Source organism: Ahaetulla prasina, chromosome 14 (genome assembly GCF_028640845.1).
Source record: "Ahaetulla prasina isolate Xishuangbanna chromosome 14, ASM2864084v1, whole genome shotgun sequence".
Lineage (NCBI taxonomy): Eukaryota > Metazoa > Chordata > Lepidosauria > Squamata > Colubridae > Ahaetulla > Ahaetulla prasina.
The window spans coordinates 21,422,315-21,444,642 of NC_080552.1; the positions used below are offsets into that span (position 1 = coordinate 21,422,315).

Genomic DNA, 22,328 nt, shown 5'->3' on the forward strand with positions numbered 1-22,328 from the left:
GCAGAAGGACAGCATATCAATTTGGTGTTTAAACAAATGGTATTAAATTCCGGAAGGTTTATATGCAGAGCACCAGTTCTGCTAAATGTTATGCGTAAGGCTTGTTCTGTCTTGCCTTGATATTCTGCAGAATTTTTTTTTTTTTAAATGGCGCATTCTTTTGAGTTTTTTTAACAGATTAACAGAGTTGGAAGGGACCTTATAGGTCATCTAATCCAACCCCCCGCTCAAGCAGGAGACCCTACACCATTTCTGATCAATGGCAGTCCAGTCTCTTCTTGAAAGCTTCCAGGGATGAAGCTCCCACAACTTCCGAAGGCAACTTGTGTTTCTTCGGTTGATGGTTCTTGCTGTCAGAAAATTCCTCCTTATTTCCAGGTTGAATCTCTCCTTGTTCAGCTTCCATCCATTATTCCTTGTCTGGCCTTCGGATGCTTTGGAAAATAGCTTGAACCCCTCCTCTCTGTGGCAGCCCCTAAAATTTTGGAAGACTGCTATCCTGTCTCCCCTGGTCCTTCTCTTCACTAGACTAGATATGCCCAGTTCCTGCAACCATCCATCACATGTTTTAGCCCCCAGTCCCCTAACCATCCCGGTTGCTCTTCTCTGCACATTTTCTAGAGTCTCAGCTCTTTTTTACAGTGTGGTGACCAAAACTGGATACAGTATTCCAGGTGTGGTCTTACTAGGGCTTTATAGAGTGGTATTAGTACCTCTATTGTGGACGCGGTGGCTCAGGGGCTAAGACTCTGAGCTTCTTGATCGAAAGGTCGGCAGCTCAGTGGTTCGAATCCCTAGTGCTGCCGTGTAACGGGGTGAGCTCCCGTTACTTGTCCCAGCTTCTGCCAACCTAGCAGTTTCGAAAGCAGGTAAAAAATGCAAGTAGAAAAAATAGGGACCACCTTTGGTGGGAAGGTAACAGCGTTCCGTGCGCCTTTGGCGTTGAGTCATGCCGGCCACATGACCACGGAGACGTCTTCGGACAGCGCTGGCTCTTCGGCTTTGAAACGGAGATGAGCAGCGCCCCCTAGAGTCGGCAACAACTAGCACATATGTGCGGGGGGAACCTTTACCTTTACCTTTATTAGTACCTCACTTGATCTTGATTGTATCCCTCTGTTAATGCAGTTTAGGATTGCATTGGCTTTTTTAGCTGCCACTGCACAGTGGAGCTTTTGCCTCGCAATCAGGAGGTTGTGAGTTTGATCCTAGGTAGAGGCAGATGTAGGGTCTCCTGCTTGGGCGGGGGGTCGGACTCGATGACCTGCAAGGTCCCTTCCAACTCTGTTAATCTGTTGAAGACTCCAAGATCCCTCTCGCAGTCACTGCTATTAAGCCTGGGTTCCCCTAGTTTATATGTGTGCCTTCTGGATCTTGAGCCTATCTTCTAGAGTGTTAGCTACTCCTGCCAGCTTAGTTTCATCTTCAGATTTGGTGAGTTCCCCTTCTATTCCCTCATCTAAGTCGTTTATGAAGATATTGAAGAGTACTAGGCTTAAGACAGAACCTTGTGGCACCCCGCTGCTTATTTCTCTCCATGTAGACTTAGACTCATTAAGGACTACTCGTTGAGTACACTTTGTCAGCCAGTTGCGAATCCATCTGGTGGTGAAGCTATTTATCCCACTTTTTTCTAGCTTACGAAGAAGTAGGTTGTGGTCTACTTTGTCGAATGCCTTGCTGAAGTCTGTTACGTCAACAGTATTTCGCTGGTCTACTAATTTAGTCACTATGTCGAAGAATGAAATAGGATTGGTTTGGCAGGATCTGTTTTTAAGAAACCCGTGCTGACTTCTAGTTATTAGTTTACTCGTTTCTAGGTGTTGCAGATCTGTTTTTTTATTATCTTTTCCGGTATCTTCCCGGGTATTGATGTTAGGGTGATTGGTCTGTAGTTTCCTGGGTCTGGTTTTTTTCCCTTTTTTGAAGATGGGAACCACATCAGCTCTTTTCCAGTCCTCTGGTAGTTCCCTGGTGGTCCAGGATTTTTGAAAGATGTGGCTGCAATGGTTCTGAGATGATACCTGCCAGGTCCTTTAGAACTCTGGGATGTAATCCATCAGTAGGACTGCCTACTGCCACAAACCGCCTCCCACTGATCTGTGCGCTCCCACAGGGAGGGCCTTCTTGGGGTGCCGTCAGTGAAACAATGTCGACTGGCAACCCCCAGGGGTAGGGCCTTCTCTGTGGGGGCTCCTGCCCTCTGGAATGAGCTGCCTCCGGGGCTTCGCCAACTCCCCGACCTTCGGACTTTCCGCCGTGAGCTGAAGACTCTTTTATTCCATCGAGCTGGGCTAGCCTGAATAAGTCATTTTAAATGGGGTTTTAGTTTTTTTGTATTACTTAGTTTTTAATATTTTTGGCCACTATTTATATAAATTTTAGTCTGTTTTTAACTTGTATTTATTGTATTTTTTAATTGGCTGTGAACCGCCCTGAGTCCTTCGGGAGAAGGGCGGTATACAAATGCAATTATAAATAAATAAAAAATAGGTCCTGGTGATTTGTATTCATCAAGACCAGACAGGTGTTCTCTTACTTTTTTTTTTTTTTTGCTTATTTTAACTTTTATTTCCAGTCTGTTTTTTACAGTGAGGTTTCTGGTAGGTTGGGCTATAGTTTCTTTTTGCGTGTAGACCGATGCAAAGAATGAGCTAAGCAGCTCTGCTTTCTCTCTATTGCCTGTTACTTCCTTGCTGTTTTCTTCTTCAGTCGTTTCGGTTGGTGCTGGGAAAGGTAATTTCGCAGCCTGCATTTCAAATTTTTTTTTTTTCACTTTTGCAACCTCTTATCCCCATTTATAATTTCGGTTTCGAAGTGAAATTCTCTATTTTAGTAACCAGATCAGTGGTGGGAATTCAAATTTTTTTACTACCAGTTGTATGGACGTGGCTTGGTGGGCATGGCAGGGGAAGGTTACTGCAAAATCCCCATTCCCTCCCGATCAGCTGGGACTCGGGAGGCAGAGAATAGATGGGGGCGGGGCCAGTCAGAGGTGGTATTTATTGGTTCTCTGAACTACTCAAAATTTCCACTACCGGTTCTCCAGAACAGGTCAGAATCTGCTGAATAGCACCTCTGAACCAGATCAATGTTTGTCTTTGCTCTAGGTCGTCTCCTGGACATCCTTCATACAAAGGGAGAGAGGGGCTACGTGGTTTTCTTGGAGAGCCTTGAATTTTACTATCCTGAACTCTACAAATTAGTGACGGGGAAGGAACCTACGCGGCGTTTTTCCACTATCGTTGGTAAGTGGGGTTCACTTTTGGGGGAGTTTGTTGTTCCATACAATCAATACAGGGGGAAATCCTTTATGAACTTTCTTGGTTCTTTGTTGCTTGGAGCAGAGTCCAGGAAGAGAACTAGAAATGTAGGATACTAGGTTTCTGATATATCATAGAGATAATCCTCAATGGACAATCACAATTGGGATAAGAATTTCCATTGTCTATGGAGATTCTCACTCCTCCAGGTCATGGTTGTCCCAAAGGTTCTTTTTCAAGAGGCAACTGGACTTTCTGGTTTTTCTTTGAAGACGTTTCGCTTCTCATCCAAGAAGCTTCTTCAGAACTTCTTCTCAAGGTCTATGGAGATTCTCAGTCCTCCAGCTCATGGTTGTCCCAAAGGTGCTTTTTTTTTCCAAGAGGAAACTGGATTTTCTGGTTTTTCCTTAAAGACATTTCGTTTCTCATCCAAGAAGCTTCTTCATCTCTGACTGGATGGTGCAGAATGGAAGGATTTATGTTCCTTGTGGACAGCTGATCATTTGCATCCTTTTAGAGAGTCCTTGAGGCCACTTGGACCTGGAAGACTCCACACCTATCCGCAGTACTCAGGTGACCCTGAGGACACAGTTAAACCTCCAGGTGACCTCAACAGCGCTCTTAAAAATGCAAATGATCAGCCCAGCCCTCACGAGCTCTGTTTTTGTTGGCAGAGGTACCATTGGCCAGTCCTTTCCTGTTTCCAGAGCGGGCCCATGGGACAGATCTAAGGACCCCGTGGGCCGGATCTGGTCCACGGGCCTTGAGTGTGAAACCCTGGTCTACAGTTTGTTTGGATCAGAGTGTTTAGCCCAATGTTGATCGATTGAACCCCTACCACTACTCACCACCGTCAACTTGCGATGACTTACGTTGTGCTAGTTTCCCTCTCTGTTTTCATCATAGTAGAAGAGGGACACGAGGGTCTCACTCACTTTCTGATGAACGAGATCATAAAGCTGCAGCAGCAAGCCAAGACGAAGGACGCCCAGCGCTGTGAGCTCTTGGCCAAATCTCGCCAGATGGAAGATGAGAGGAAGCAGCTGAAGCTCAACAAGATTGAGCTGCTCACGTTCCAGGAGAGATACAACAAAATGAAAGAAGAGAGGAACAATTACAACGACGAGCTGATCAAGGTGAAGGATGAGAACTACAACCTGGCGATGAGGTATGCCCAGCTCAGCGAAGAGAAGAACATGGCTGTAATGAGAAGCCGAGACCTTCAGCTCCAGGTGAGAGGAAGTTCTTGAGGACATTAGATTCCCCCTTTGCATTAGGTGATCATTTCATTCGTGGTCTTGAGTCCACGTTTTTAACAAATCACCAGTGTTTGATTCCTATATCAACCCCAAACAAACAAAGCACTTTATGATTTAAATGGCATCTTTGAATGAATAGGTTGACAGGCCATATTTGAGAGCATCATGTAGGAGGCAGTAGCAAGAAATCTGTGGCTCTCCAAATGGATGATGATGATGTAATCCATTCAATCATGTCTGATTCTTGGTGATTCTATGGTCCAAGTCTCTCCTTGTCCTATGCTCTGGCTGGGGTCAGCTTTGATGGTGTCCAGCAACCAAGTTCTTTGATGGCCTGGACCGCTAACGCTTCCAAACCCAATTGCTTTCTCCAATGAATTCCCCCACATGACATGGCCAAAATAAGTGACACCAGATCCAACACAATCTCAAACCAACATAACCAATGGTTAGAGATCTTCGGAAACAGTGTTCAACGGCAACTGAATAGAATAGGACCTTCTAGACTAGAAACTAGAGTTTTTCACGGCTGGTGGACACCCAGATGGCTTGGATTTCAGCGCCTGGGAATTCTGAGAATTGTTGTCTCTGTGCTTGATTGTGAAAGTTAACTTGGATAGCTCTATGATAAAAAACTTCATCTAGCTACTAATGGCACGGCTGGGGTCTCTCCTGCATTCTTTAGCCCTGTTGAGTAATGTCTGTAATGGCTTTAAATTGACTCTGTTGCTTCTCCCGCTTGTTCTTCGCTAACAAAACTGTTTTTGGAGTCATTATTTCTGTCTCTGCAATATGTCTTATAGAAAATTAACCAGAGTCCTTCATTCTGGCTTGAAAGCACCCAGGATGGCTTGGGGAATTCAATTTGGAGACCATCTCAACAGATGGAACCGAGGTTGTTGATGACACCATATGGAGCAAGGATTTCTTCTGAAGACAGGGCGTACTTGATGACTGATACCTCTTTGTTTATCTTGGCTCTCTGTGGGGCTACCTTAGATTGACAAGCTGAAACACAAGTTGAATAAAGTGGAGGAAGAATGCAAGCTGGAGAGGAACCAGTCTCTGAAACTCAAAAACGATATCGAAAACCGGCCGAAGAAAGAACAAGTTTTGGAACTGGAGCATGAGAATGAGGTGCTGAAGACCAAAATTCAGGAGCTGCAGTCTATAATCCAGGTGAGCATTGTTTTTTTCCTGGCTAATATCTGATTATCTAGGATATAGCTTTGCAACTTAGGATGGGCGAATACAGGAATTGGGAAGGATGGTCAACCTTAATACAACCCTAACTTTAATTTCTGCTACTTGCAAGCTACTCGTTGACCTGAGTGCAGAGTGTGTGTTGTGGCCTGTCAGCAGCCAGCCCCTCCAGCAGCCGAATCAGATAAGGAGGCGGGGTATGGGAGTCAGGGCCAGCATCAAGGCAATCTGAGAGCGGGAAGAGGGAATGGAGCTGTCAGAGATAGAGAACAGAGACAGAGCCTGGGCTGTCCATCAGCCCTCAGATGGAGAGTCAACAGCCTCCAGGTCTGGGGTTGGCTGATGAGGTAGGAAGGAACAGCTGGGCCCAGTGCCTGATGCCTGGGTGTGTAGAAACAAGGCAGAGGAGAGGAGAGCAGTGGAAATCTATGGGCCAGTCCTTGGGACGGAAGAGCCACCGCTGCTAGAGAAGCCCCACCCTAGCTCTGGGGATCAAAGGCAGGGGACAAAGATGAATAGATGTAGCAGACAACTATTCATCTCCCTGCTGGACGGCCTTCTTAGCCTGTGGTGAGAGGGAAAGAGAGACTTTGCCAAGGCTGCTGGCGCTCCTAATAAAAGGAACATTTATTTAACTATATTGCCCTTGTTACATCCCGCCTGGACTACTGTAATGCTCTCTACATGGGGCTCCCCTTGAAGGGTACCCGGAGACTCCAACTGGTCCAGAATGCGGCTGCGCGGGTGATAGAGGGAGCTCCTTGTGGCTCCCATGTATCACCCCTCCTGAGTAATCTGCACTGGCTCCCGGTGGTCTTCCGGGTTCACTTCAAGGTACTTGTTATCACCTTTAAAGTGCTCCATGGCTTAGGGACGGGATATTTACGGGACCACCTACTGCCACCATTAGCCTCTCACCGACCAGTGCGCTCTCACAGAGAGGGCCTCCTTCGGATACCGTCAGCTAAACAATGTCGGCTGGTGACCTCCAGGGGGAGGGCCTTCTCTGTGGGGGCTCCTACCCTCTGGAACGAGCTCCCTCTGGGGCTTCGTCAACTCCCCGACCTCAGGTCCTTCCGCCGAGAGCTGAAGACGTTGCTGTTTCGAAGAGCAGGACTAGCGTGAAAGTAGTTTTAAATTGGAGTTTTAAATCAGGGGTTTTAAACGGGGTTTTAAATTTGTATTTAAAAGTTTTAGGCCATCAATTTAATTAATTTTCTATTCTTTTTTGCTGTTTTATATGTATTATATGTTTTCTGTTGTTTTATTGGCTGTGAACCGCCCTGAGTCCTTCGGGAGATGGGCGGTATACAAATATAATAATAAATAAATAATAAAACTACAGAGGGTTTGTCGTGTTTGGGAGCTGGGTTTGGCAAGAATCGGAGAGAACCAGAATGATTACCTTGCTGAGCAGGACTCACAAATTCTTCTTAAGGAAAAAGAGATGTTCACATGGAGACCGCCTAATGAGCTAGGAACAAACCCCCACCCACCCACCCACCCCCGCTGATCTGAGGGTGCCGAAGTTCAACGGCATCCCCGTTCTGCCCTATTGTCACCCACACAACCTTTTCACCCTCCCTTCTGCCAGCTGTCAGTCTTCCCCGGAGATGCATTGAGAATAATAATTTGGAAGACGGAAAGCGTTAGCTTGACTAACTTGAATTGACTCACTGGTTGGGTATAAAGCAGCAGAGAAATAGAGCAGGAACTAATTGCAGCAGACATGGAAGGTCGCCCGTGGGGCCATAAAGGATAGGAGGTTGTCATTTGAGAGGTTTCCTTGAGAGTAAGCCCCGCCTTCCTGTTTAAAAGTTGGGTAGGTTGCTGTTGATCCGTCTTCTGGAACCAGCTGCTCACCAGCTGGGTTGGATCCAATTCCTAGATGTTTATGGAGATTCTCCATCAGCCAGATCAGGTTGTCCCAAAGGTGCTGTTTTAAAAGGCCACTGGGCTTTCTTTGTTTTTCCTTTTTTTTTTAATTTGCATTTATATCCCGCCCTTCTCCGAAGACTCAGGGCGGCTTACACTATGTCAAGCAATAGTCTTCATCCATTTGTATATTATATACAAAGTCAACTTATTGCCCCCAACAATCTGGGTCCTCATTTTACCTACCTTATAAAGGATGGAAGGCTGAGTCAACCTTGGGCCTGGTGGGGCTTGAACCTGCAGTAATTGCAAGCAGCTGCTGTTAATAACAGATTGTCTTACCAATCTGAGCCACAGAGGCCCATAGAAAACGTTTTGCTTCTCATCCAAGAAGCTTCTTCAGTTCCTTGAGAAGAAGAAGTTTCTTGGAGGAAAAACCAAATGTTTTCAACGGGAAAAACAAACAAACCCAAGAAAGTCCATCTGTCTTCTGCAAAATCACCTTTTTGGGAGATCCAGTTCCTAGAATGTCTAGCTCAGGTGGCCTTTGCTTAGAGAATGTCCACTTAAAGGAATGGAAAAAATGGATTGACTATATTCAACGTAGATATCAGACTAAGAGTTATCAGACTGTTTTTGAATGATTATGATGTATTATTCTTGATTGTTTTCGGGGGAAGTTAGGAATTGATGATTGTAGGGGTATAATTAAGTTGGGATGAAATTTTTTTAGCATATGTTTGTTTTATTTTTAACTATACCTTGTGCCCGTTCCGGGAAGTCGGGGGGGGGAGGGGGGTTGTGAAGGGAGGGGAGAGGAGGGGGGGAAAGGGGGGGGAAATTTTTGTAAAACTTTTTGAATAAAAAAAAAAAGAGAGAATGTCCACTTAAGGACAGATCCTGGAGGAGATCAGATATTCCAAGCAGGCAATGATGGCTTGTTTGTTGCCGAGCGTCACTTTCTCTTTGCGAGGTTATTGTTGGACGGCTGATGACCGATCCCTGAAAAAGCAGAGACAAAAAGTACATTCTGTATAGGTGGTCCTCGATTTACAATAGTTCACTTAGTGGCCGTTCAAAGTTACAACCGGAAAAAAGTGACCTAGGACCATGTTCACACTTAGAACCGTTACAGCCTCCCTGTGATCACGTGATCAGAATTCAGACGCGTGGCCACTGATTCCTATTTATGACGGTTGCAGCGTCCCGGGGTCATGTGATCCCTTTTTGCGACCTTCCGACAAGCAAAGTCACTGAACGACCGTGTGGCTAACTTAACAACTGTAGGATTCACTTAACAACGGTGGCAAGAATTGGGTCAGAATTCACTTAACAAATGCCTTACTTAGCAACAGATGCTTTGGGCTGAGTTGGGGGTCATAAGTTGAGGACTCCCTGTGCTTGAGGAAAGATTTATTCTCAAGGTCCCACTATTTGTGGTGGTTTCCAAATATTTGTGGGGGTGTCATGTCCTCAAAAGCTCTGTATTTTTAAGGACTGAAAAATCGTAGCTGGTTTAGAGCCAGTTTAGTTCTGCAAAAACGTGCTCAATGGAAAAGTTCTTTGTGTTCTAGGTCCCATAAGGAAGTGATCAGTAGACCCACCACTTAGGGGGCAGTGTCTAATTCAGAAATGTCCTGGGAAACAAAGAAAAAAAAATGCAGATTGATCTCTACCAACATTGTCCCTTTGCTCATCCCATCCAAGTTTGCAAACTTTTCTGCAACAGAAAAATCAGCAGAAAACTTTGGTCTAAAACCGTGACGGCGAACCTATGACACGCGTGCCCTAGTGGCACGCGGAGCCATGTTGCCTGGCATGCGCCGTATCGCCTGCTGCTCTTCCGGGTTTGTAGCGCGTGACAATCAGCCGGCCCTTTTTGCATGCAGCAATGCGGGAAACTAAAAGAGCTGGTCTTCCGTTTTCCTGCGTAAGCATCCACACCAACCAGCTGATCGTCGCGGGCGCATGCGCGGCAGAAACCCGGAAGAGTAGATGGCTGAAAGCGGAAGTTCAGTACCTGAAAGCGGAAGTTTATTTTCAGGCGCACACATGCACCCTGGACAGCTCCACTTCTGGGTTGTGGCCAAGACACGGGGGTGCTCAAAGCGCATAGGTGCACATGCGCTCCCTTTTTGGCACTCGGTGCAGAAAAAGTTCATCATCACTGGTTTAAAACATTGACCTGCAATCATGGTTTATTTCTTTTCATCTTTTATTGCACTGAGGACATCTGAAATTAGAAAACCTTCCACTTTTTCATCTGTCCGCATCACTCTTTTCCCCTTCCTACTCAATCTCTACCTGTTCCTGCTTCTTTTACTACAGGCTGGGAAGCCAAGATTGCCAGATACTGACAAAGCCATTTTGGATATCCTAGAACACGACCGCAAAGAAGCTCTTGAGGATCGCCAAGAGTTGGTCAATAAGATCTTTAATCTCCAGGAAGAGATCCGTCATGCGGAAGACCTCCGGGATAAGGTAAAATAAAAACCCAGAAGTAGAAAGAACAACGAACAATGAACAGAAATTCAGGATTGTTCTAGATCTGCCTAAATTAGAGTCTCAATCTGCTTATCTAGATACTCTTTTGATCGGTATTGTTTGGCTTATTCGGTTACCCAAAGATGATCTCTATAAGAGTATGAAACAACCCCATGTCTTACATGCCATGTAGAATTCCTGTCTACAGGAACATCTCCTCCAGCTTAGGAGTTCAATTGGTGATGGATGCATTACTTGGAACCTGACATTAGCATGCTTTGAAACAAGGTCATAACCTGTAGATTCAAAGCAACTGTTCTGACCTAGACTTCCTGAGACAGTAAAAAGCACACAATTAGTCCCCAAAACCCTCTTTTTATTTCAACGGCTGTGAATTCTGTTTATTCCCGGCCCGTAATGAGTCACAAATAGTTTGTAAAGAGTCCGAGAGAAGTCGGCTGCAGTCCTTTGGGATAAGGCTGATAAACACCCACCTTTATCTCCAATTAGCTTTGCAAGGCCACCAGAGCATAGAGTCAAAACGGAGCTTCAGAATTTAAACCGACCAGAACGAACAAAGTTGGTTCCTGCAAAGGCTCATGTGCCTTTGATCCTCCTTTATGTCTTATGGGAGGGGCCAAACATGTCCAAGCCTTACTCCCGAGTTGCCCCTTTTGTCTTAACTGTTCTTGCCTTATGGCAGCTCTGCACACACTGGGAACAGGCTCCCCCTGTTCCTCTGCCTCGCTGACGTCAGACTCTGGAGGCTTCCGGAGGCAGCACATAACTCCCAGGTGGCCCTGGCCCCATTTCTGCTTCCAACGCGGAGCCCTCATCCGAGCCTTCCCCCGCCTCCAGGACTGGCCCATGTCCCTCCCCAGCCTCTTCACTGTCCGACTCTGCTGCTAGGTCCGCAGGCCGCTGGCAGACCACAACAGCAACATCTTCTCAAACCCTCCTCCCTTTTGCAAGCTATCAGGGTGAAGCTGTAGCTTGCAGAGTGGAATTCTATGTTTTGGGACAGGCTGGATCTCGATGGATCCCCAACTTCATTTATTTCCTTGTAGTACCTTGAAGAGAAACAAGAACTGGAGTTAAAATGCTCGACTCTGGGGAAAGACTGTGAGATGTACAAGCACCGCATGAACACGGTCATGCTACAGCTGGAAGAGGTGGAGAAGGAGCGAGATCAGGTACTTGAAAACACCCGAGGAACCTCTGGTAGCAGATGCTGGGGAGGTGTGGGTGGCGGAAGCCCATTGATCCCATTCTATTGATTGAGCCAACTCCCTTTTTGTTCATTAGAACACTCATAGCAGGTCACATCTTTAAATATACACACATAAAAAAGAACACAAATATTAAAAGGGCCTCTGGTGGCTCAGCAAACTAAGTCTGTCTGTTATTAACACAGCTGCTTGCAATTACTGCAAGTTCAAGTCCCACCAGGCCCAAGGTTGACTCAGCCTTCCATCCTTTATAAGGTAGGTAAAATGAGGACCCAGATTGTTGGGGGCAATAAAGTTGTCATGTCCCACTCCTCCTCTGATGGCCGGGTCGGGGAAGTCCGTATCAAGCGTGGCTGCAAAGCCTCTGCAGCTTTGCCAAAGTTCTGTCAGAGTTCTCAGGGCAGGCAGGAGACCAGGATGTGACTTCAGCAATCCAAGTTAGACTTTGCCTGACTCAAAGACTGCCAGAAAGCAGATCCTTTCTATAGGCCATGGGGTGTGGCTCCATGACTCAGCACTTATCCAGGCCTGCCCCTCCCTTCCTTTTGCTGACATCACCTCTCCATTCTCCGGAAGCGTGGGTCCCTCCAGCCTCCAGCTGTTGGTAATCTTAGCTCATGACTGGCTTCACATTCTTCAGGCTCAGATGCTGTGAGGGAGAGGTCTAGTTGCTCCGTTTGTCCGGGCATGGTGCCAGGACTGGGGGCTGGAGGCATGTCAGGCCATTTATCTTGCTTGGTCTGTCCGGGCATGGTGCCGGGACTGGGGGCTGGAGGCATGCCAGGACATTCTTCTGCACTATCAGTGTCTGGCAGGAGATGAGAGGGGCCCGGCTGTGGCGGGGGTGGGTGGGCGAGCAAGGCACAAAGTCAACTTTTGTTGCTTAACACAATGTAAGCCGCCCTGAGTCTTCGGAGAAGGGCGGGATATAAATTCAAATTAAAATAATAATAATAATAATTAATGCACAGAGGTCTGGGATGGAACGTTGTTGGTTCAAACCAGGCGATGGATGGAGGGCTTCCCATCTGAAGGGAAAATGATGATCTTAACTCCTTCGGCAGCTTTTTCATGGTGTTGAACTCTTGGTGTTGTTTTCTCTTCGGAGGCATTCCACTCCCGGGACGAGGCCCAAATCCAGTATTCCCAGTGCCTGATCGAGAAAGACAAGCACCGGAAGCAAATTCGGGAACTGGAGGAAAAAAACAATGACCTGAGGATTGAAATGGTGCGGAAGGACGGGAGCATCCTCAACCTGGAATGCAAACTCAGACGTCTCTCAAAGGACAACGGTTATGACCAGGTAGCTCCACCTCCGCTGCTGTTGCTTTGTGTGTCCCAAGTCAGAAGACATCCAGTGAAAGTTGAGAAGGTCCACCTTAAAGGCTCAGTTCTTGATCAATGTCCTAGATGAATTCAATTAATCAGTGGGGTGACTTACTTCCAGAGGTTGTGGATGCTCCATCACTGGAGATTTTCAAGGTTTCCAAGTGATTAGACAGTCACTTGTCTGGAATGGTATAGAGATGGACTAGAAGACCTCCAAGGTCCCTTCCAACCCTTTTGTTCTAATGTTCTAGGTGCAACTTGCCTGGTTTTAAAACCCATCCTCTTCTTTCTTCCAGAGTTTACCGCGGAATTTGCCATTCCCTGTGATATCTCAGATGCTGGAAACCTCCAGACCCAAAACCAATGGCCAAGAGGCAGATGACTCTTCAACTTCTGAAGAGTCCCCTGAAGACAGCAAATTCTTCCCCTTGGATCCACCCCAGTTTAGGAGAAGATTAAACATTAAGGGCTTCCAGGTACGATCCATGTGGGGCTGGGTGGCTGGAGGACAGTCTTTGGATTAGACCAGGGGTCTGCAAACTTGGCTCTTTTAAGATTTGTGGACTTCAACTCCCAGAGTTCCTCAGCGGCTGAGGAACTCTGGGAGTTGAAGTCCACAAGTCTTAAAAGAGCCAAGTTTGCAAACCCCTGGATTAGACAATCAGCTCTCCTGCATGGGTCAGACTGGTTTCCAGCTCACTGCAGGGGGTTGGACTGCATGTCTGGATACCACCTTCCAACAGTCCTCAATTTAGGACCACTTGTTTAACTCCTGTTTTGAGCACAGAGGTGGATGTGAAGACCTCTAAGATACCTTTCAGCCCTATGATTCTAACCTTAGTGATCCTTAGATTTCTTGCCATGTTTGGGTGTCCCCTTAAGAGTTTTGTAAACTCTATCACATCTGTTCTTCCAATTTTATTTTATTTATTTATTTTTCGCATTTTTATACCGCCCTATCTCCCTAGGGACTCAGGGCGGTTTACAGCCAGAATAAAACATACATATAAATACAGGATAAAACAACAATTAAAAAACTTATTAAATAAGGCCAAATATTTAAAATAGAAATACAAATAATAAAACCCCATTAAAACCAAATTCAAAATTTAAAAATTCAAAAATTCTAGTCCAGTCCTGCGCAAATAAATAGATGTGTCTTAAGCTCGCGGCGGAAGGTTTGAAGGTCAGGAAGTTGGCGAAGTCCTGGGGGAAGTTCGTTCCAGAAGGTGGGAGCCCTCACAGAAAAGGCCCTTCCCCTGGGTGTCGCCAGTCGGCACTGCCTGGCTGACGGCACCATGTTTCATGTTTCTCACAAACTCATGTTTCCTTGGTGTTTTCTTCTTAAATTCGTAATAGTGCAATTAGTTTTCCAAAACACCAGCGTGATCTTATAATTAGAACACGGATGCTCCCATTCCAGAGGAAGGGCGCAAATTCATTGCTTACCATGGACAAAGTGTACGAGATGTTGTTCTATGGGGAATGTGAACACACATCCTCATTTCAGATTTCTTGCTCTCTTTCAGCCTCCAAGAACAAAATCGCCCCTCAGTACAAATCAGATGCCAGATTTCCAAGGTCAGAGGAACAAAAACTCATATTCTTGTACTTGTTGGCTTTCCAGATGTCTCCTTAACGTTTAAGTTCTTGCCTTTGTTCCAAACTAACAGTTTCCAGTTTCCCAAAAGGTTTTTTTTTTCAAGAAAAAAAATGCCATCCTCTTTTTTTTCTGATAGTAAACGCATCCAAGCAGCCCCTGACATGGACAGTTGATTGAGACAATATTTAGTTCCCATTCTTTTAGCTGGAAGGTTCCCATCAAAGCTGTAGATTGACCAAATTCAGGTCTTCTCCATTGTTGGTATTTTGAAAGCCTTCCCATCGTTGTGCTTATGAAACAATCTTCCACAGGTCTTGTTGTCTAGCTCAGGGGTCTCCAACCTTAGCAACTTTAAGACTTGTGGACTCCAACTCTCCTTCTCCTCCTCCTCTTCTCCTCCTCCTCCTCCTCCTCCTCTTCTTCTTCTCCTTCTCCTCTTCTCCTTCTCCTTCTCCTCCTCTTCTTCTTCTCCTTCTCCTCCTCCTCCTCCTTCTTCTTCTCCTTATCCTTCTCCTCCTCCTCCTCCTCTTCTCCTTCTCCTTCTCCTTCTCCTTCTCCTCCTCTTCCTCCTCTTCTCCTTCTCCTTCTTCTCCTCCTCCTCTTCTCCTTCTCCTTCTCCTTCTCCTTCTCCTCCTCCTCCTCTTCTCCTTCTCCTTCTCCTCCTCCTCCTCCTCCTCCTCTTCTCCTTCTCTTTATCCTCCTCTCCTCCTCCTTCTCTTCCTCCTTCATGTAAGGTGTCCAAAGTAGGATAATTTGAGCCAGATTATTTGTGCCTCAAGTGACAACTTGGGGTGATTTGCTCAATGAGCCAATAGTTTTCTTGGCCTCCCTAGTATTCTCAGAAGTCTTCTCCAACATCAAAAAAAGGCCCTAAGCAAAGTTTTGTTTGCAATGCAAGCCGAGGATCACAGGAGGGTAACAAAGATGCCCATGGAGACCAAGAGAATCCACAAAAGTTAAATAAAAATTAACATTTAAACCTTTGGGGGGGAAAAATATCTCACGATCTTGACTGAGTTACCGAGCAACACGGAGAAAATCCCACCAGATGCCAGCCATGTGTTTAATGCCTGAAAGAGGGAGGTTGCTGATAAACAGATTAAAGGCTTTATAGGAGGAGAATGCAAGCAGGTCTAAAGAGCAACAGAAATAACTTTCGAAAACAAGGTTTCATTTTTGGTGAATTCCGGAAGGACTTGTATCTTTTTCGACTCAGATGTGTCCCAAATCCTCAGTCTCTGAATGAAAAAAAAAAAAGAAAGAAAATAGAGGTAGATAAGAAATCAGAAGAGATTTCCTCGGTTATGTGATAGGAAAACATCAACAAAGGTAGGGACCCAATTACAGGTAGTCCTCAACTTAAGACCATAATTGAGCCCCCACCTTTCTGCTGCTAAGCAAAACATTTGTGAAGTGAATTTCCCCCGTGTTACGACCTTTCTTAGCCACAGATGTTAAGTGAATCACTGCAGTGGTTCAGTTAGTAAATGAGTTGTTAAATGAACCCGGCTTCCCCATCGACTTTGCTTCTGAGGAGGGGATCATGTGACCCTGGAACACTGCGACCGTCATAAATACAAGTCATTTGTCAAGGGTCTGAATTTTGATCACGTGACGGTGGCGATGGGGCAAGTGTTCGCGGCATGAAGGCAAATGGAGGGCTCCGGAGGGGAAGAGGGAATGGAGCTGGCAGAGAGAGAGAGAGAGAGAGAGGGAGGGAGAGGGAGGGGCAGAGCCTGGGCTGTCCGTCAGCCCTCAGATGGAGAGATAACCCCCAGGTCTAGAGGTGGCTGATGAGAAACAGGAAAAACAGCTGGATCCAGTGCCTAACACACGGATGTGCAGAAGGCAGAGGAGAGGAGAGCAGTGGAAATCTATGGGCCGGTCCTTGAGACGGAAGAGCCAGCACTGCTAGTGAAGCCCCACCTTAGCTCTGGGGATAAAAGGCAGGGAGCGGAGATGAATAGATGTGGCAGACAACTATTCATCTCCCTGCCAGACAGACTTGTTAGTCCGCGGTGAGAGAGAAACTTTTTGCCAGGGTTGCTGACGCGCCTAATTATTATTATTATTATTATTTATTTGATTTTTATACCGCCCTTCTCCCGAAGGACTCAGGGCGGTGTACAGGCAAAGTAAAAAACAAACAATACAATATACAGTTTAAAATGCAAATTTAAAAAACTTATTATAATTGGCCTAAAACTTTAAAATATATAAAAACTAAAACCCCATTTAAAAATTAGTGGTAGAAAATTTAAAATCAATAAAATTTAAGCCAGCCCCGCGCGAATGAAAAGATATGTCTTCAGTTCGCAGCGAAAGGTCCGAAGGTCAGGTATTTGGCGTAAACCCGGCATCGTTGATTGATTACAGAAGTTTTGTTTGGAGAGCTGGGTCAGAACATTGCCGTTGTAACTCTGTATATTCCTTAAACGAACCGTTGTAAGTTCAGGACTGCCTGTAAAAAGCCAGAAGGTATTGCATGTCTTGTTTGCGCAAAATGATGTGTATGGCACAACTTAAAAGCCAAGAACTCGGTTGCTTGTCTTTCTCTCTGACTATCTCCATTTTTGCTGTTTGATGACCCAGTCGTTCAAGGCCACAGTGAAGAGAGGATGGAGACCAGCCACAGTCACCCTGAAGCATCTTCTCAACCCATATCCACCAACAGTTCCATGGGCAGCTGCGAAGTTAACAAAATTGTAAGGAATTTGAAAGCCTGGTCTTTCCTTGTTACCCAGTTATGGGGGGGTCTTCTCCCTCTGTTTTCAATGCCAGAAATGGAAGGGTTGGTGTGTGTTTTTTTCCACCAACCTGCTGTGTAAATTCTTGAATATGATTTTTTCCCTTTGCATGAATGTTAATAGTTTGCTCTGTTTAACACACACACACAATTACTGTTGCTATCGCCAGAGGTGGGCTGCTGAGGGTTTGCAGAGGTTCAGGAGAACCTCTAGCTAAGATTCTGTGCAGTTTGGAGAACCTCTAAATCCCACTCCTGGCTGGCCCCGCCCCGCCCCACCCCTGCCCTCCCAGGAGTCCCCATGCAGCCCGTTTTGGATGCAGGTAAGTGCAAGGCGTGCACGGAGGCTCGGGGAGGGTGAAAAATGGGTCTACCAGAAGTTTGGCTTCCAGAGGGCCTCCGAAGCCTGGGGAAGCCGTTTTTTGCCCTCTTGGAGGCAAGCCTTCGGAGCCCGGAAGGGCAAAAACGCTGCTCCCCCCCTGTTAAGGATAGTCTGATCTCATAACCAATGTTGTGTACTATTGAGCAGAGTACCCCTTGAGATTGCGCATGAAAGCGACTGAGAATGATTGTGGACAATAGCAGTTACTACACAGACAAACTGGGGTTTGATAATATTTTACTTTTTTGGGAAAAGCAAAATCATAGCCCAAAAACAATCCAGGTCATGCACATATCAAGTCAGTCCAGGGATATTTCCAATATCAAGTCTGCTTACCAAACGTAGACTTGCACAACAAACCAGATCTTCTTTAGGTTCAGCTAAGAAGACAGTTCAATACACAACAGTCAGTAAATATTAAAGACTCGGTAAATAGCCATGATCAAGCAATGATCATACATAGAGCTCAAACATCAGTCTTAAAGCAATATAATACCTTTCCTACTGCAAACATACATAGTTGGTGTCGTGTCCCCCTCCCCCTCCGACGACCGGGTCCAGGAAGTCCGTATCAAACGTGGCAACGAAGCCTCTGCAGCTGGTCAAATTCCTTCCAGGTTTCTCAGGGCAGGCAGGAGTCCAAGTTGTGACTTCAGCAAACTAGATGAGACTTTGCTTGACTCAAGGTTGGAATGCCACAAGCAGATCCTTTATATAGGCTGTGGGGTGTGGCTCCATGACTCAGCATTTATCCAGGCCTGCCCCTCCCTTCCTTCTGCTGGCGTCACCTCTCAGATCTCCGGAAGCGAGGATCCTCCCACTGTGAATTCTCCTCAGCTGGAACCGCTGTTGGTAATTCCAGCACGTGGCTGGCTCCCTGCTCACATGCTGTAGGAGTGAGGTTTGTTTGTTCATTCCTGACATCCTGTCTGGGTATGGGGCCAGGGCCAGGGGCTGGAGGCATGACAGGCCGTTCATCTTCATTATCAGACTCCGAGTCTGATAACAGGCCCGGGTGTAGATGGGAGGGGCCCGGCTGAGGAGAGGAGGGAGAAGGCACAACAGTTGGTTTATATATTGCCTGACCAACTAATTAGACAAATAGCCATTTCCTAAAACACATACACCTGCCATGGTGCAGGAGGATGACTACGCCACACCCACTATGGCCACGCCCACCCAGCAACCGGGCAGAGAACCCCTTGCTAAAATTTTTGAAGCCCATCCCTGGCTATCACCTTTCCAACTTCTAAATTTGTATTTCCCTGAAGAATCTTTCCCGGTTTTATTTCCCCACTGTAACAGAGGTTCACGAGGAGAGAAAACAGGAAAGGTTTTATTATCTGGTTGGTTATCTTTGCAATTGCAAAGGTTGGACATTTCTTTAAAAGAAAAAAGAAAAGAAAGAAAAACATCTTCGACTTTTGGCAGTTGTCTGTGAGATTCCATTGCACAGCAATGTGTTTCTTCAGGGGCAGTGAAGTAGAGGGGGAAAAAAGGTGTTAATAAAAAAAACAAAAAAGCTAGGCGAAGAATAAAACACACCTTCGGCCAAAGGCTAGTTTCTAAGCAGGAGCTTCTGGCAGTGAAATGAACTATTTTTCACTTGGTTGTGTGATGATGAACCGAAGTCATCTAAATTTCTGCTCTGAACTGATGCTGCTAAGAAGTCCACGATTCGGGGTACCTGCAGGCAGCTGGGTCAAAAAAATTCAAGATGGAAGCTCTGACTCCAAATCAAAGCCTCACCCAAGGCTAGACAAGTCTTAGGGACACCCAATCTAAACCAATGTTTTATCTTCACCAGTGGCAACTTTAAGATGGGTGGACTTCAACTCCCAGGATTCCCCAGGTCGCATGTTGGGGGTCTCTGGTGGAATGTTGCTTGGATTCCCAAGAGGGTAGGGCTGCATTCCAGAGGAACAAGAGGCAATGCAGCTTAGATAGTTGGTGTGAAAGAAAGAGGGTGAGAACGGTTCCTCCCTAATAGTCCCCAGAGTACGTTTTTATGGCTCAAGTCATCTGCTTTAGTTTGGCGAGATTGATGTCAGCTTCCAAAAACCAAGAAAGATCCACTGAGGTTCTTGTAAGCAGATTTCTTTATTATTTCTCACCAGCAGAGAGAACTTTTGCCAAACTGAAGCAGACAACTTGCATCATAAACACTTATTCTGGGAACCATTGAGGAGGGGCCATCTTCATCCTCTTTCTCTCACACAAACTATCTAAACTACGTTGTCTTTTCCTCCTCTGGAATTCACTCCCTCCCTCCCGGGAAATCCAGGGGGGGAAAAAATCCCATGACAATGACCACCTTCCAAATTTGCTTTTTTTCCCCAATGACCCTCTCCGGCCCCTTTCTAGTGCTCCTTAAGGTAAAGGTAAAGGTTCCCCCACATATGAGTGCTAGTCGTTCCCGACTCTAGGGGTGGTGCTCATCTCCGTTTCTAAGCCGAGGAGCCAGCGCTGTCCGGAGACGTCTCCACGGAGCACTGTTCCCTTCCCACCAAAGGTGGTCCCTATTTTTCTACTTGCATTTTTTATGTGCTTTCGAACTTGCTAGGTTGGCAGAAGCTGGGACAAGTAATGGGAGCTCACCCCGTTACGTGGCACTAGGGATTTGAACTGCTGAACGGCTGACCTTCTGATTGACAAGCTCAGCATCTTAGCCACTGAGCCACCGCATCCCTAGTAGTGTTCCCCCAACCTCCATTATTTTTAAGTCGACTTCCTCAGTTTGGGACACAGAACTGCCAAGCCGACCCTGCTTCATATCCAACTTTCTGGACCGAGAAAAGATCTCGTGAATTCTTCTTATAAATATCACCCAAACTATCGGAGAATCCACTTCTGCTTGTAAGGAAAGACGTATTTGTCTGCCCCCATTGGGGACACCCGGCTCAGTCTTTCTGCAAGAGCTCACACGTGTTTACAGACTGAAAGATTGGTGTCAACAGCAGGAGGGACGCTTAAAATCACTCCCCAAAGTCTCGGTCCGGAAAAAAAATCTATTTCTATGAATCAGCTGCACTCAATGGCTGCAGATTTGATGACAACGGTGGTCTTTGCAAATATCGCACAGTTGCCTTCGTATCTTTCTTTTCACAGTGCTTTTAATTATACATGCCCCACATTGGCTTGTTGTGTTTTCCGATTGATTTTTTTTTTTCCCCCTCCCTTCCAGGGAGCCTTTCTTAGTGTGCGCTGTGATTGCTCAAATTGTTTTGATAGACTTGTTCCATTTCTTCTGTCTGTTTGTAATGTTTGACAGGCCTTGTCTGTTTGTTTTCCTTGCTCGGTGCTGCTGTAAGCTGTCTTAAGCTGCCTCTCTTGTAGACGGCAGAGCCTTGCAATCCTATTAAATAAATATAAATTAAAATAATCTTTTACCCCCTCCCCCCCCCAGTTCTAGGGCGAACCTGAGAAACTGATTTCATGGCTTAAATTGAAGTCATTGGGGGAGAAGGAGGAAGGGGAAAAAAATCCCCCCACCTATTAGTTATTATGTAAATCACTGCTTGGAGATGAATAGACTGCCATATTCCGCGTAACAGATACGATATCACAAGCTTGCCATTACTGCTGGAAAAGAATCGAAATAGGAAGCTGTTGAAATATTCAGCTCTACCTAATGTGCAAACTGCACACACAACTTGGTTGCAGTGGAAACAGCTACCGTATCACTCTGGGCTTCTTGCAGATATATTTGGAATGCATTTATGCATCCGTGCTCCTCCATACATTCATTCCCACATTCACCGACCCCCTTTTTGCTCCGTATGATTTCTTTCCTACTTCCCTTATAAAACGGGTTATCGGCTTTTCATTACAGCCACCATCCTAAACTCTGTCCCTAATTCCAAATGGAATGAAAGGACTCGGTGGATGAAAGCCGGTAACAGTGGGGCAACTGTCGGGGGGTCCCAAAAAACCAAGAAAGATACGTTGCGATTCTTCTGAATAGATTTCTTTATTTGTTCCTCGCCTTCAGGCAGCAGTCTTGCCAGACTAAAGCAGACTATTTGCCCCATTAAACGTATATTGTGGGAACCATTGAGGAGGATCAGTCTTCATCTCCTTTCTCCCACACGAACTGTATTGTCTCTTGCTCCTCTGGTGTACAGCCCCTCCCTTCCTCCCTCCTGGGAATCCAGACTGCGTTCCATGACAACCACAGAATGAAGTGCTAAAGCTAGTAGATGCAGAAGCACTGATTTGTTTACAAACAAGTGCGTTTTCTTCTGAGGCAGGAAACTCATCAAGATGGGCGGGATGATTGCACCATTGATGATTTCTGTTTGTTTCTCTCTCTCTCTCTCTCTCTCTCTCTCTCTCTCTCTCTCTCTCTCTCTCTCTTTGGCCTTCCCTTCTGAAACCCAGCAAACCCTGAGATATCGCTGCGCCAGCATTATGTCCACCACTCCGGAGCCTCCAGGAAATGATTCCATCCTACGAAGGAACAAAGATGTCCCTCACTCAAGGTAAATTGGCCAACTGGGGAGCAAGAAAGGACCTATGCGAACCAGGAAACTTGGGCGAAAATTAAAACGTTAAGGGAACAGAGTTAGTTCAGGGTCCGGAAGAGTTGTCCCACTGAATGCATTTTCGTAGTGGTGAGCACTGGAAGGAATAATGGTACTTCTGAAGGACTAACAGAGATGGACTAACCCTCAATGTAGGAACCATCTCATGCATTCATCGTTGGGAGAGGACAGGAAGAGGTTAGAGCCGTATTTCTCAACCTCGGTGACTTTAAGATGTAAGATGTATGGACTGCTTCTCCAAGGAGTCCCAGAGAAGAACCCACATTGACCTACAACCCAATTCCTGTCATTCTGATCACCTCCAAGAAAGAAAAAAAAGGATATTCCTCCTCATTCCTCTAAGGCAGGGGTCTGAAAACGTGGCTCTTTTAAGACTTGTGGACTTCAACTCCCAGAATTCCTCAGTCGGGC

At 46.0% G+C, this 22,328-nt stretch overlaps 1 protein-coding gene across 3 annotated transcripts in view; it reads left to right on the forward strand.

Annotated features, from left to right (window-relative positions):
* Positions 1-22,328, forward strand: part of CARD11 (caspase recruitment domain family member 11) — a 69,121-nt gene that overhangs the window by 17,933 nt on the left and 28,860 nt on the right. For 2 of the 3 annotated variants that reach the window (XM_058157847.1, XM_058157850.1), the window contains exons 3-12: positions 3,111-3,248; positions 4,170-4,495; positions 5,522-5,701; positions 9,929-10,081; positions 11,152-11,277; positions 12,422-12,616; positions 12,939-13,118; positions 14,172-14,223; positions 16,838-16,950; positions 21,754-21,854. In XM_058157847.1, coding sequence (XP_058013830.1) covers positions 3,111-3,248; positions 4,170-4,495; positions 5,522-5,701; positions 9,929-10,081; positions 11,152-11,277; positions 12,422-12,616; positions 12,939-13,118; positions 14,172-14,223; positions 16,838-16,950; positions 21,754-21,854 — 1,564 coding nt within the window. The remainder of the gene's footprint in view (positions 1-3,110; positions 3,249-4,169; positions 4,496-5,521; positions 5,702-9,928; positions 10,082-11,151; positions 11,278-12,421; positions 12,617-12,938; positions 13,119-14,171; positions 14,224-16,837; positions 16,951-21,753; positions 21,855-22,328) is intronic. The other variant, XM_058157848.1, reaches the window with a different exon arrangement.